At 42.9% G+C, this 15,223-nt stretch overlaps 1 protein-coding gene across 3 annotated transcripts; it reads right to left on the minus strand.

Moving 5' to 3' along the window:
- Window positions 1–3,799: 3,799 nt before the first annotated feature.
- On the minus strand, window positions 3,800–4,564 carry LOC117075498 (ubiquitin-conjugating enzyme E2 C-like). Of its 3 annotated transcripts, none has more exons than XM_033197941.1 (2): window positions 4,375–4,564; window positions 3,800–4,197 (listed from the first exon to the last, which is right to left on the minus strand). In XM_033197941.1, exons 1-2 carry the CDS (start codon window positions 4,531–4,533, stop codon window positions 3,988–3,990), a joined length of 369 nt encoding a protein of 122 aa, XP_033053832.1. In that variant the 5' UTR covers window positions 4,534–4,564; the 3' UTR covers window positions 3,800–3,987. The 3 variants fall into 3 exon arrangements, with proteins under 3 accessions (XP_033053832.1, XP_033053830.1, XP_033053833.1); XM_033197942.1 differs by having other exon boundaries at window positions 3,998–4,106; window positions 4,312–4,564; XM_033197939.1 differs by having other exon boundaries at window positions 3,800–4,564.
- Window positions 4,565–15,223: the final 10,659 nt, after the last annotated feature.

Consider the following 15,223-nt stretch of genomic DNA (forward strand, 5'->3'; position numbering starts at 1 on the left):
GTGTCCAGGAATTTATCCATTTCTTCTAGATTTTCTAGTTTATTTGCATAGAGGTGTTTATAGTATTCTCTGATGGTAGTTTGTATTTCTGTGGGATCAGTGGTGATATCCCCTTTATTATTTTTTGTTGCGTCTATTTGATGCTTCTCTCTTTTCTTCTTTGTTAGTCTTGTTAGTGGTCTATCAATTTTGTTGGTCTTTTCAAAAAACCAGCTCCTGGATTTATTGATTTTTTGAAGGGTTTTTTTGTGTCTCTCTCTCTCTTTCAGATCTGCTCTGATCTCTATTTCTTGCCTTCTGCTAGCTTTTGAATTTCTTTGCTCTTGCTTCTTTAGTTTTTTTAAATGTGATGTTAGGGTGTCTGTTTTAGATCTTTCCTGCTTTCTCTTCTGGGCATTTGGTGCTATAAATTTCCCTCTACACACTGCTTCAAATGCATCCCAGAGATTCTGGTATGTTGTGTCTTTATTCTCAGTGATTTCAAAGAACATCTTTATTACTGCCTTCATTTCGTTATTTACCCAGTAGTCATTCAGGAGCAGGTTGTTCAGTTTCCATGTAGTTGTGCAGTTTTGAGTGAGTTTCTTAATCCTGAGTTCTAATTTGATTGCACTGTGGTCTGAGAGACAGTTTGTTGTGATTTCTGTTCTTTTACATTTGCTGAGGAGTGCTTTACTTCCAACTATGTGGTCAATTTTGGAATAAGTGTGATGTGGTGCTGAGAAGAATGTATATTCTGTTGATTTGGGGTGGAGAGTTCTGTAGATGTCTATTAGGTCTGTTTTCCTGGATATCCTTGTTAACCTTCTGTCTTGTTGATCTGTCTAATATTAACAGTGGGGTATTAAAGTCTCCCATTATGATTGTGTGGGAGTCTAAGTCTCTTTGTAGATGTCTAAAGACTTGCTTTATGAATGTGGGTGCTCCTGTATTGGGTGCATATATATTTAGGAGGTTAGCTCTTCTTGTTGAATTGATCCCTTTACCATTATGTAATGGCCTTCTTTGTCTCTTGATCTTTGTTGGTTTAAAGTCTGTTTTATCAGAGACTAGGATTGCAACCCCTGCTTTTTTTGCTTTGTATTTGCTTGGTAAATCTTCCTCTATCCCTTTATTTTGAGTCTATGTGTGTGTCTGCATGCGAGATGGGTCTCCTGAATACAGCACACTGATGGGTCTTGACTCTTTATCCAATTTGCCAGTCTGTGTCTTTTAAGTGGGGCATTTAGCCCTTTTACATTTAAGGTTAATATTGTTATGTGTGAATTTGATCCTGTCATTATGATGTTAGCTGGTTATTTTGTCCATTAATTGATGCAGTTTCTTCATAGCATCGATGGTCTTTACAATTTGACATGTTTTTGCAGTGGCTGGTACTGGTTGTTCCTTTCCATGTTTAGTGCTTCCTTCAGGAGCTTTTGTAAGGCAGGCCTGGTGGTGACAAAATCTCTCAGCATTTGCTTGTCTGTAAAGGATTTTATTTCTGTTTCACTTTTGAAGCTTAGTTTGGTTGGATATGAAATTCTGAGTTGAAACTTCTTTTCTTTAAGAATGTTGAATATTGGCCTCAACTCTTCTGGTTTGTAGGGTTTCTGCTGAGAGATCTGCTGTTAGTCTGATGGGCTTCCTTTTGTGGGTAACCTCACCTTTCTCTCTTGTTCCTTTTAACATTTTTTCCTTCATTTCAACTTTGGTGAATCTGACAAATATGTGTCTTGGGGTTGCTCTTCTCGAGGAGTATCTTTGTGGTGTTCTCTGTATTTCCTGAATTTGAATGTTGGCCTGCCTTGCTAGGTTGGGGAAGTTCTCCTGGATAGTATCTTGAAGAATGTTTTCCAAATTGGTTCCATTTTCCCCATCACATTCAGGTATACCAATCAAACGTAGGTTTGGTCTTTTCACATAGTCCCATATTTCTTGGAGGCTTTGTTCATTCCTTTTCATTCTTTTTTCTTGAATCTTGTCTCCACGCTTTATTGTATTAAGTTGATCTTTAATCTCTGTTATCCTTTCTTCTGCTTGATTGATTTGGCTATTAATACTTATGTATGCTTCACGACGTTCTCGTGCTGTGTTTTCCAGCTCTATAAGGTCATTTATGTTCTTTTCTAAACTGGTTATTCTAGTTAGCAATTCCTCTAACCTTTTTTCAAGGTTCTTAACTTCCTTGCATTGGGTTAGAACATGCTTCTTTCATTCAGAGGAGTTTGTTATTATTCACCTTCTGAAGCCTACTTCTGTCAATTCATCAAACTCATTCTCTGTCCAGTTTTGTTCCCTTGCTGGTGAGCAGTTGTGATCCTTTGGAGGAGAAGAGGTGTTCTGGCTTTTGGAATTTTCAGCCTTTTTGCACTGGTTTTTCCTCATCTTCATGGATTTATCTACCTTTGGTCTTTGATGTTGGTGGCCTTCGGTTGGGTTTTTGTGTGGACATCCTTTTTGTTGATGTTGATGCTATTCCTTTCTGTTTGTTAGTTTTCCTTCTAACAGTCAGGACCCTCTGTTGCAGGTCTGCTGGAGTTTGCTGGAAGTCTACTCCAGACCCTGTTTGGCTGGGTATCACCAGCGGAGGCTGCAGAACAGCAAATATTGCTACCTGTTCCTTCCTCCAGAAGCTTTGTCCCAGAGGGGCACCCACTAGATGCCAGCCGGTGCTCTCCTATATGAGGTTTCTGTCAACCCCTGCCGCTGGGAGGTATCTCCCAGTCAGCAGGCACTGGAAGAGGTGCCTTGAGGAGGCAGTCTATCCCTTAGCAGAGCTTGAGTGCTGTGCTGTGTGTGCTCTCTTCAGGGCTGGCAGGCAGGAAGGTTTAAGTCTGCTGAAGCTGTGCTCACAGCCGCCGCTTCCCCCAGGTGCTCTGTCCCAGGGAGATGGGAGTTTTATCTATAAGCTTCTGACTGGGGCTGCTGCTTTTCTTTCAGAGATGCCCTTCCCAGAGAGGAAAAATCTAGAGAGGCAATCTGGCTACAGCAGCTTTGCTGAGCTGTGGTGGGCTCTGCCCAGTTCGAACTTCCCAGGGGCTTTGTTTACCCTGTGAGGGGAAAACGGCCTACTCAAGCCTCAGTAATGGCAGATGCGCCTCCTCCCACGGACCTCCAGCATCCCAGGTAGACTTCAGAGTGCTGTGCTGGCAGCGAGAATTTCAAGCCAGTGGATCTTAGCTTACTAGGCTCCGTGGGGGTGGGATCCATTGAGTCAGACCACTTAGCTCCCTGGCTTCAGCCCCCTTTCCAGGGGAGTGAATAGCCTGTCTTGCTAGTGTTCCAGGCACCGCTGGAGTATGAAAAAAACTCCTGGAGCTAGCTCAGTGTCTGCCCAAACAGCCACCAAGTTTTGTGCTCGTAACCCAGGGCCTTGGTGGTGGAGGCACCTAAGGGAATCTCTTGGTCTGTGGGTTACGAAGACTGTGGTAAAAGCGTAGTTTCTGGGCCAGAATATACCGTTCCTCACAGTACAGTCCCTCACAACTTCCCTTGGCTAGGGGAGGGACTTCCCTGACCCCTTGTGTTTCCCTGGTGAGGTGGCACCCCTCCCTGCTTCTGCTTGCCCTCCGTGGGCTACACCCACTGTCTAACCAGTCTCAATAAGATGAGCCGGGTACCTCAGTTGGAAATGCAGAAATCACCCACCTTCTGTGTTGATCTCACTGGGACCTGCAGACTGGAACTGTCCCTAGTGGCCATCTTGCCCAGGTGACCGGAATTTAAGTAACTTTTTGAAGCTGACATAGCCGTAAGCAGGAGGTTCGGGTCTCAAATCCTCTTCTGACTTCCAGACCCGTGATTTTTTTTGTTTTTTAAAAAGGACCAAAATGCATTTATTTAATATACATCACAAGGGTTCAACCGAGGCTTAATTTAAAAGACAAAAACAAAACAAAAATAATACCACAGCTCAAGATACAGAGTCCTATACAGAAATCACAAAAAGGACAGACCATCTAAGGAAAAATTAAGACAACCCAAGGACAGGCTGGGCAGCCTGGGTCAGGGCTCCTGGCTGGTGACCTGCTTTGAGTAGGTTTCTTGCAGGTACTTCTTAAAAGCTGTGGGGTTTTTCCAGAGCTCGGCAGCATGCGTGTTCAAGGGACTATCAATGTTGGGTTCTCCTAGAAGGCTCTGGATGGAGAGCAGAATGGTCCTGACGTCATATAGGGCAGACCACTTGTCCTTCAGGATGTCCAGGCATATGTTACCCTGGGTGTCCACGTTGGGGTGGTAGCAGGGTGTGAGGAATTTCACCGTGGGCGCATTGCAAGGGTAGCCACTGGGGAACTCTAGTGAGAGCTTATACCTCAGGTCTTCGTATACTGTTCCAGCTGCTCCATGGATGGTCCCTACCCATTTGAAAAGGTTGTCTGATTCAGGGAAGGCAGAAATCCCTTTATCGCCAGACATCATGAGGGTCATCAGCTCCTGCTGTAGCCTTTTGTCCACGGGACCCCGGGCGGCGCCCCCGCTCGGCTCGGCTCCTTTACGGGCGGCGGTGACGGTGAGGCTTGCGGCTGCTGGGTCGCGGTTTTGGGAAGCCATCCGGGCGGCGTTGGCAGAGAGACAGGAACTCGGAGAACATGACTGCAACTGCCTTTTTTTTTTTTTTTTTTACTTGCCTCCTAATAATAGTCATTTCATTGAAAATTAATTTCTTTTTTTTAATTGCTCCTCAAACTTGCAAGAAGTTGCTAGTTGCATAGTTCCCCATTTGGCTGTATACACCATGAGGGCAAGGACTGTGCCGTCCTGGTCACAGTTACATCCTTTGTGCCTAAACAATGACCAGCACAGAGTGTGTGTTCAGTGAATGTGTGCTGAGTATATAAATAAGTTACTGAGCACAAACTATTATCTAAATGTAAATCTTAGTAATAATAATTCTTCTTTTATTTAGCAGGGCTAGGATTTTAAATGGCTTCCTGCTATTAAAAACTGAATAAATATGGCAATATGGCTATACTACGTTCTCTTAATGTAGAAGTCAAGACTCTCCAAATACACTCTGTTTATCCTCACACACGCCTTGACAATAGGTGTGGGTTAGTGGTGCTATCATTTCATCACTCATAAGAAGAGGGAGATTCTTTATCTCACCCAAGACTGCACAGGCATTTTCAGGAGCAGCTGTTAGTAGATTTTATGTTTCTTTATATTCAGTCCATTGCTGAAGATGCTAAATCCTACTAAAGCTATCAGGCACCAGAGCCTTATGCTGCTTCAAGGGTCTACAATACTCCCAAATTAATTCATGGAAATGGCTGCAGGATTGTGGAAAAACAGCTGGTTACTTCCCAGCAGAATTAGCTGTAACCAGTTTAGTCACTTGCTGAGAGAAGGCAGGAAATCTTTTGCAAAAGTCAGCCACATTCCCCATAATATAATAGCAAGTAAATCTATTCCTGAGGAGCCGTGGGTATCTGGTTGGTTTAGGAAGATTCAGGGACAGACCGAGAGCTGTAGTCTAAAGAATGTGAGAGATTTTAGAGCCAGGCCTAGGTCTTTGATTTGGTGACTCTGCTACATGTGGGGCAAATATTTTGAGAACAGTGAGAAAGATTTGTCAGTAAAGTTTAGCCAGAAATGTGATCAGGCAGGAAATCTTGAGCCGTGCTCAGGTAGCTGCTGCTGCATGGACAAAATCAGTTCAATTTTCCTGCCTGAGACTGGCAACAAACTATTGGTCTCTAACCCCATAGGCCCTGAAATGGCCTGCAAGCTGGAGTGGGAGGACAGCCTGCCCAAAAGTAGTCAAACCATGGCCTGTTTATTTATTAGTATACTTTTAAATTACATATTTTTAAGGGATTACAGTCACACTAAAAATGTACAAGTATGGTAGAAGTGATTGTTTTTAACCTTAACCCTTTGAGAATAAGTTGCTAACCTGATTCCCTATTATCCCCAAAACTTTAGTGTTTATTTCCTACAAAGACATTCTTCCATATGCTTATATAGACTATATATAGTACATACAATACAATACAAGTCCCAGTTACTCAGGGGGCTGAGGCGGGAGGATCACTAGAGCCAGAGAGGTTGAGGCTGCAGTGAGCTGTGATTATGCCACTGCACTTCAGCCTGGGTGACAGAGTGAAATCCTGTGTCTTAAATTAAAAAAAAAAAAAAAGACAAAAGAAAATTAACCTTGATGAATCACTGTTATCAGATCCCGTTCCAAGTTTTTCCAGGTGTTGCAATAATATTCTTTATAGCAAAAGGATCCAGTTCAAAATGCTGCCTATATCACATCCTTGGCTAACTTCAATTTGAAATGGTTCCTCATCTTTCCTTGACTGTCATATCCTTGCCATTTTTGAAGATTATAGGCCAGCTTTTTGTAGAATGTCTCTCAATTCAGACCTATCTGCTGTTTCCTCACAATAGACTCGGGTTATGCATCTTTGGAAAGAGTAACATAGAAGTGCTACTGTGTTCTTCTCAGTGCATCATGCCAGGTAGTGCAAAACTTCAATTTTTCTTATTATTGATGATGTCAGTTTGGGTTGCTTTATTTATTTATTTATTTTGGCACGGAGTTTTGCTCTTGTCACCCAGGCTGGAGTACAGTGGCGTGATCTCGACTCACTGCAACCTCTGCCTCCCAGGTTCAAGTGATTCTCTTGCCTCAGCCTCCTGAGTAGCTGGGATTACAGGCATGCACCACCACACCTGGCTAATTTTTATATTTTTAGTAGACACGTGGTTTCACCATGTTGGCCAGGCTGGTCTTGAACTCCTTACCTCAGGTGATCCACCCACCTCAGCCTCCCAAAGTACTGGGATTATAGGCGTGAGCCACCGCTCCCAGCCAAGAGTTGCTTTATTAAGATGATGTCTACTAGTCTTCTGCAGTTTCAAGTTACTTCTTTTTGTAATTAATGAATATTTTGTGTGAAAAATGTTGAAGCTATGTAACTATCCTATTCCTGAACAAACTTTTAATTTATTTATTTATTGTTTTATACCTGTATGGGCTCATGGTTTCCTATTTTATTCAATGAATTATGACCTGTTACTGTCATTCTTTGATACTCACATTGTCTCCAGTTTGGCCATTGGAAGCCTCTTCAAGCTGGTGTTTGTGTCCTTTTGATATAGTGCTATCATTCTTTGAGTACTTTCTTGCTTTCTGAGGGAAAAAGTGTTATAGGCTCACCTTATACTTTCCCTGCCCAAGCCTTAAACTCAAGACATTCCTCTGAGGAGCCCTGGTTCCTTAAAGTAGAGCCTGATGTTGAAAAGCCTGCATCTGGGCAGCAGGTATGATTCTTGCTTTTGTGGTGTTTCACTTCCCAGGGCTTCTCAGTGGATATAGCTAAGAAATAAATATAGATATACACACTCATTTGTATGTATATTTTTATATTTCTCTCTATATATTACAAACTGATGCTTCCAATTCCAATCCAGAACCACAGAGTTCATTCTAATTTTCTCATTTTTCCATATTTGTTAATCCATTTTCTGATGGTAAGAAACCTGGCTCTCAATATCTTTAATATATTTAATTATGTGACCAGTGTTCCTGTATGAGACCAATCTCCTATCTTCGTTGCTAGCCCCTCACCTGCAAATATGCCCTCCTCACTCTATATGCTAGTTCCAGTTTTCTACACCAGGCTTGAAAGAGGACTCTGAGCTACTGGCAGAAAGTGGACTGATTAAAACGATTCAGCTGCAAACATGAGCTACCTTTTGTCAAAAAGGAAAGATGACTCAGAGACCAGAATGCAGAGTTCAGAGGTTAGAGAGCTAAAGAGTCTGTATTCCCGTTCCTTGAAACTTAATCAAGAAAATGTAATATTTGCTTGGCTGAATTTCAATATTGTGATGGACTAGTGACTCCTTTTTTTATCTCTCATCTCTCCCATTTTTGAACCAGGATGTCTATAACTATTATCCTATGTCTGTCTGAACATTGTATGTTGGGTGCCTTGTGGGTAGATAATTTGTCTCTTAAGTTTTACAGGTTCTTAAATGGAGAGAAATTGTGCCCTGCCCCAGGAATTGTACTTAATAGACTGTACCCAGGATCCCTGTCTGTACCTGAGCTATATGATTTAGATAATGAGATTTTGGATTTTGAGCTGATGAGATTCGATGAAGAGATTTTGCTGATGATGTAATGGAATGAAGATGCTGGGATGGTGTATTAGTCAGCTAGGGCTGCCAAATCAAAGTACCACAAACTGGGTGACCTGGACAACAGAAATGATTTTTCTCACAATTCTGGATGCTAGAAGTCTGCAATCAAAGTATTGGCAGGGTTTTTTTTTTTCCCAAGGGCCCGTATCTTTGGCTTATAGATGCCTGTCTCTCTCTGTGTCTTCACACAGTCTTCCTTTTGTATACATCTATGCCCAAATTTCTACTTTGTATAAGGACACCAGTCATGTTACATTAGGGCCTGTCCTAAGAATCTCAATTTAATTACATCTTTTTTTTTTTTCCAAAAACAAACAAACATATATTTTGAGACATTATGTGTTTAAATTTATTTATTTATTTGTTCGTTTATTTATTTTTGTTTTTCTGAGACAGAGTCTCACCCTGTTGTCCAGGCTGGAGTGCAGTGGCGTGATCTCGGCTCACTGCAATCTCTGCCTCCTGGGTTCAAGCAATTCTCCTGCCTCAGCCTCCTGGGTAGCTGGGACTACAGGTGTGTGCCACCACACCCAGCTAGTTTTTTGTATTTTTGGTAGAGATAGGGTTTCACCGTTTTAGACAGGATGGTCTTGATCTCCTGACTTTGTGATCTGCCTGCCTCAACCTCCCAAAGTGCTGGGATTACAGGGGTGAGCCACAGCACCCGACCTTTAATTACTTCTTTAAAGACTCCATTTCCAAATACAGTCACATACTGGGAGTTAGGACTTTCACATATGAATTTTGCGGGGATACAATTTAGCCCATAACAGATGGGGTGAATGTAGTTTTCGTGTGAGAGGAACATGAATTACTGGAGGCCAGAGGTCAAATTTGTGGTAGGTGGAATTCTGAGACAGTCCCCAAGATTCCTGTCCCCTGGTATATACACCCTCTATAGTCCCTTCTCCTTGAATGTGGGTAGAACCTGTGAATATGGTGGAATAGTCACACTGTGATTATATTACATTATGTAAGATTACATCTTAGTAAGTTGGAGAGAGTGAGTTTCCCTGCTGGCTTTGAAGAAGTAAGTGACCAGATTGTGAGAAGGCCATATGACAGGGAACTGTGGGGGCCTCTAGGAGCTGACAGTGGCCCCTACTGACAGCCAGCAAGAGAGCAGAGACCTCTGTCCTACAAATGCAAGGAACTAACTCTGCCAACAATTATATGAGCTGAGAAGAACTTGGAGCTCTAGAAAGAAATGCACAGACTTGTGAAACCGAAACCCTGAGTAAAGGGCCCAGCTGAGCCATGTCTGGACACCTGACTCACAGGAACTGAGAGACGCTAAAAGTGTTTGTTTTAAGGTGCTAAATTTGCAATAATTTGTTACACAGCAATAGGAAGCTAATATATTGTCCAAAGTTTCTAGCGCTTGTCTGCCGTAGGCTGCCATTCTCTGTCCTTGTGACACCCCCAAAATCTAACCAACCTTTAACTCCCTACCAATCAACAAACAAGCATACAAACCAAAAAAAGAGTTTTTGCAATAAGCATTGAATCTAATAAGCTCACGTTTGCTTCTTGGACATCTCTAGGGTTGGGTTTCATGGAAGGAGCCAGCAGCTGGTGTCAGTTTGTCATCCTGTCTCCATGGTCACCAGATTTGCATTTGAAGAAGTTCACTCTTGATTCTATGTGAGGACTGATTTGGCAAGACTAGCTGCAGGCCGATCATTTAGGAGGTTACTGCAGAAGATCAGGAGGGAGATGATAGTGACATTACTAGGTGATGCCAAAGAACCTGGAGAGAAGTGAATGGACTTGAGGAAAGCTAACAGAAGTCACCCTCAGTCTCAGTGCCCAGAGATATCCATTGTTAATGTTAATATTAACCAGGTTAATATTTTCATGTCTTTTCTTTGTTTCCCTTTTGCATATACATATATATGTAACAGTATATTTTCACAGTGTTGGGATAACATTGCATCTATAATTTGGTAAACCGACCTTTTATATTGTTATGACCAATTATCTGAAGCATTAAATATCACTTAAAATATTATTTTCAGTAAGCCATTGCTTTTGTTTCTTTTATTCCCTGGAGCCACACTAAAATATATTGGTGGAAGATTCCTAGGAGAACTTAGGAGAACAAAATGGAGTGAATGATGCTGAGAGCTAAGTGGAGTTTACACCTGGAGATGCCACTGATTCCCTTACTATGAGAGACAGGACGAGTGGACACCATCTATGCTGAACTAATAGTTGAGAAGTGTGATTTGGGGAGCAGGATCTGGTATCATTGATCAACACCTGAAATAGGACACACCCCCTTTCCCTGCATCTGTCATAGCTCACCGTTCCCAGCTACCAGGTGCTGGCTATGAACTATAGCCTTTCTTGCCTGTTAACAAGTTTTTCATAGTGTAACTACTGACTGGATGCTCAGAATGATCGGATTTGGAAGGTAAATATTCAAATGACTTTTTGTAAGTGAAGCAAGTACAAATTGGGTATTAGGAGAGAGGCTAGTTATTAAACAAATTTTTAAATGATTGATTTAAAACACTTTACAACCACAGATTCAGCCATTCCTTGAGAGTCTACACTCTCCATTCAGGCCATGCAAACTTCTCTGCAATCCTCTTCACAGAACTTGCTGTCTGCTTCCCAGGAGTCCTTACACAGATTATATAACACACACAAACACATACACACATGAAAACACGCACCTCTCGCCTCTCCCCGTGTCACCTCTCTCATGAGTGCAGGGCAAGCAAAGCAAGTGGTCAAGTTAGTGGAGACTTATCTTAGGTCTCCTGTAACAATTCTCCCTGTTCACTTTGCATTCCCTAAACCCTTATCGCCACCCTTCACCTTCCTCCACCAGGGACAAAGCTGGGGTTTCTTTTGTGCACACACACTCTGAAAGTTGTCAAGTAATTTGAGCCAAGGTGTTCGCTGATAACAAAGGTGCTGTGGCTGATAAGAAAAGTGTTAGCTGATATGCTTAACACCCACAGAAATACTTGCATTTTTACTAGGGGCCTTTTGAGAAGAGAGAAGCTCTTTGGGCCTCAGAGAAAGTGGTAGCATGCTGGGATGGCTCTGGGGGACTGAAATATGGGGCAGAACTCCCTGGCATCATCTCAGACTGTGCTAGTCTTTGCAGAAGAACTCTCCATCCATCTGCAGCATCCCTTTCAGAGAAATGCTTAACTGCTGCTAGATGAGTGGTCAGAGCTCCCACAGGCTCACCTGGCCTGAGCACCTAACCAGGCATCTCAAGCCCTTTCTTCTTGGTCTCCCCAGGAGATGGTGAAAAGAATGGCAAGGGTGGGAGGGGAAAGGAGGGTGTGCTTGCTTCACCCAAAATTGGGAGACATGATGTTAGAAATTTATTTCTGCCGGGCATGGTGGCTCACGCCTGTAATCCCAGCATTTTGGAAGGCCGAGGCAGGTGAATCACAAGGTCAGGAGATCGAGACCATCCTGGCTGACACAGTGAAACCCCATCTCTACTAAAAATACAAAAAATTAGCCGGGTGTGGTGGCAGGCGCCTGTAGTCCCAGCTATACGGGAGGCTGAGGCAGGAGAATGGTGTGAACCCAGGAGGTGGAGCTTGCAATGAGCTGAGATCACACCACTGCACTCCAGCTTGGGCGACAGAGCAAGACTCCATCTCAAAAAAAAAAAAAAGAAATGTATTTCCTTTTTTCTCTTTTTTTGGCCATATAGGTATATAAGAAACAATTTTCTATAGAGACTGATTTGAAAGGAGCCACTAAAACAAGTTGAACTACTAAACTCCACTTATTGTACTGTTGAATATTCATCTCCAAACTGGTAAACAATTATGGTAAATACATTGAGTATCATAAAATAAAATTGATCTTGTACTTTTTTGTGTCTTCCTATCTTTTAAAACATCTTTCTTTCCTGTGTTTGGTATATTTTCTACATTTGATATTTTTCCTATGTTTGGTATTATTTCTAATCCTTTTTCTTATGTTTTAGATTACTGTTTCCATGTTTGGAATTATTATTATCTATGTATGGTATTACTGTTTCCCATGTTTTCATATTAATTCATCATTTAACATTGTTTTGGTATAAACATGATAATTGATAATGGCATGAGGGAGAGGATTGGCTTTGTTCAGTGTTGCAGCCCCCAAGACAGTTCCTGGACCATAGTAGACACCAATGAACATTTATTGAATAAATATATATATGAATATAGACAATAGTGGCTTAGAGCCAAGTGATGAGCCTTCCCTATGTTATGGCTATAGTGGTGAGCTGCTCTATGTTGTGTCTACATGGCTATGACAACAAGTGGACTTACACACTTGCGCTCTAAACTTGCTGAGTCACTCTGAATGTTTACCTCGGCCTATCCTTGACCAAAGCAAGCCAGGTTCCTTACAGCTGAGTTCAGGGAGCGTGCCCACCTTGCACTCCTGCACCCTGTTCCGAGGACACCTTGGAGGGTCAAGCTGGATGAGGAAATCAGTTGCTGTTTGAGGCCCTGGAGGGAGAAGGGAAAAAGACTTTTCCCATTTGATTTCTCTTAAGCTCTGGCCCAAGTGCTGCACTTATAATATTGTCTCCACCAACCACACCTGGGTTGGCCCTGGACCAAGCCAGAAGTCTTTCTTTACAGAAGATATGTGATATGGGGAACAAGTTGCCTATTTCTTGAGAAAGTCAAGGTCACTGTATTAATTTGCTAGGGCTGCCATAATAAAAAGTGCCACAAAGTGAGTAACTTAAGCAACAGAAATTTTTTGTCACAGTTCTGGAGGCCAGAAGCCCAAGATAAAGGTGTTCCTTCTGTGGGCTGTGAGGGAGAATCTGTTCCATGCCTCTCTTCTAGCTTCCGGATGTCTTCTCAATATCGCATTTCAAATGCAGTATCTGGGCCAGGCACAGTGGCTCATGCCTGTAATCCCAGCACTTTGGGAGGCTGAGGCGGGTGGATCACTTGAGTTCAGGAGTTCGGGACCAACCTGACCAACATGGTGAATCCCTGTGTCTACTAAAAAAATACAAAAATTAGCTCGGTGTTTTGGCGGGTGCCTGTAATCCCAGCTACTTGAGAGGCTGAGGCAGGAAAATTGCTTGAACCTGGGAGATGGAGGTTGCAGTGGACCAAAATCATGCCACTGCCCTCCAGCCTGGGCAACAGAGCAAGACTCTTGTCTCAAAAAAAAAAAAAAAAAAAAAAGAACAATTTCAATATTTGGTATTCCTTGGCTTGTAGGCATATCATCTTGATCTCTGCCTTCAGGTTCACATGGCATTCTCCCCATGTCTCTGTCTTAGTGCCCATTTTTCCCCTTTTTATAAGGATACAGTCATATTGGATTAGGGCCCAACCCACTGGCCTCATGTTGACTTGATCAACAGCAGACACCCGATTTCCAAATAAGGTCCCATTCATAGATACTGGAGGTTAGGACTTCAACATCTTTTTGGGGATAAAATTTGACCATGACAGCTACCTATCCAAGATCTCTCGGCTTCTCCTCGGAATTCCTTGGTACTTTCACCTTGCTCCTTCTTTGTTCCAGAAAAGTCTCTCTTTTCTTTGACCAGGCTAACTCCTTCCTAGGCCTTCTAATTCCATCTCTTCCAACTTCCTCCTGGGTCCTTCTGTGCCAATTAGCCTTTCTTAGGCTTCTCTTCAGGATCTTCCCAGACTTACACATTTGCTTAGGTCTTCTATCTGTTCCCCTGTGTCCTGCCATTGCTGCCTTCTGTTCTCTTCTTCTTTTTTATTCCATTGCCCACTGCGTCCACTTCCCCACCACTCACGTGTTCCCTGCACACTAGCTGTCAAAACAGCCCTTACAGATGCAGTAAAGCATGGTGGCCAAGAGTGCAGTCTTTGGGAATCAGAATACCTGGCTTCATATCCTCGTTTACCTAATCTCTCTAACCTAGTTCTGTTCATCTCTAAGCATGGGTAGTAACAGTACTATAGTTTGGATGTGGTTTGTCCCTGCCCAAACTCGTGTTGGAATTTGATTCCCAATGTGGCAGTGTTGGGAGGTGGGATCTATTGGGAGGTTTGGGTCATAGGGGCAGCTGTCTCATAAATAGATTAATGCCCTCTGTGGGGGCGAGTCAGTTCTTCCTCTTGTGGGGATGGATTAGTTCTGGTGAGAGTGGGCTTTTAGAGTCTGGCTTCCTCAGTTTCTCTCTCTTGCTTCCTCTCTTGCCATGTGACCTCTTTGCACATGTCTGCTCCCCTTCCACTTACAGTCATGAGTGGAAGCAGCCTGAGGCCCTCAACAGATGCAGCTGCCCAATCTCGGACCTCCCAGCTCCCAGAATTGTGAGCCAAATAAGCCTCTTTTCTTTATATCCAGTCTCAGATATTCTGTTCCAGCAATGCAAAACAGATAAAGACAAACAGCATTTAATGTATAGGGCTTTTTAAAAAAAATTATATATATATATATTAGCCTAATTATCTTAGCCTAAGTCCTTGTCTCAGCTATGTGTTAGAATTACAATTTTTTTCCATTCAGGTTCCATTTATTTTTGACATTTTTTAATAACCATCCTTGCGGCGGTAACTCCTGCATCACTCTAGAACTTCAGGTTCTATTTCTGACTCTAGGACACAGGTCCCTGAAGGCCTCATTGATGCCAAGTCAGCATTTTCACCCAGTACTGCCCCCTGCTTAGTCACCTTTGTTCTTCTACTCACAGTGAGCACGTGCCTGAAACACACTGGTTCTGTGCTTCCTTTAAGATGCACCTGACCGGGCCTGGCTGCTCATGCCTGTAAACCTGGCACTGTGGAAGGCAGAGGCAGGGTCAGGAGTTCGAGGCCAGCCTCGCCAACATTGTGAAACCCTGTCTCTACTAAAAATACAAAAATTAGTTGGGCATGGTGGCACATGCCCGTAACACCAGCTACTCGGGAGACTGAAGCAGGCGAATCACTTGAACCTTGGAGGCGTAGGTTGCAGTGAGCTGAGATTGTGCCACTGCACTTCAGTCTGAGTGACAGAGTGAGACTCTGTCTCAAAAAAAAAGAAAAAAAATGTACCTATGTCCTAGAGTTTAGTGCCCAAGTGTCTGGAACACAGCTTATCCACCCCACTAACCAGGCCTTCC

The sequence above is a fragment of the Trachypithecus francoisi genome, unplaced genomic scaffold (genome assembly GCF_009764315.1).
Source record: "Trachypithecus francoisi isolate TF-2019V2 unplaced genomic scaffold, Tfra_2.0 Lachesis_group5, whole genome shotgun sequence".
NCBI classification, from domain to species: domain Eukaryota; kingdom Metazoa; phylum Chordata; class Mammalia; order Primates; family Cercopithecidae; genus Trachypithecus; species Trachypithecus francoisi.

Bases quoted from the DNA above. Each gene is read 5' to 3' on its own strand.
- LOC117075498 (XM_033197939.1), bottom strand. From the start codon at position 4,533: ATGGCTTCCCAAAACCGCGACCCAGCAGCCGCAAGCCTCACCGTCACC.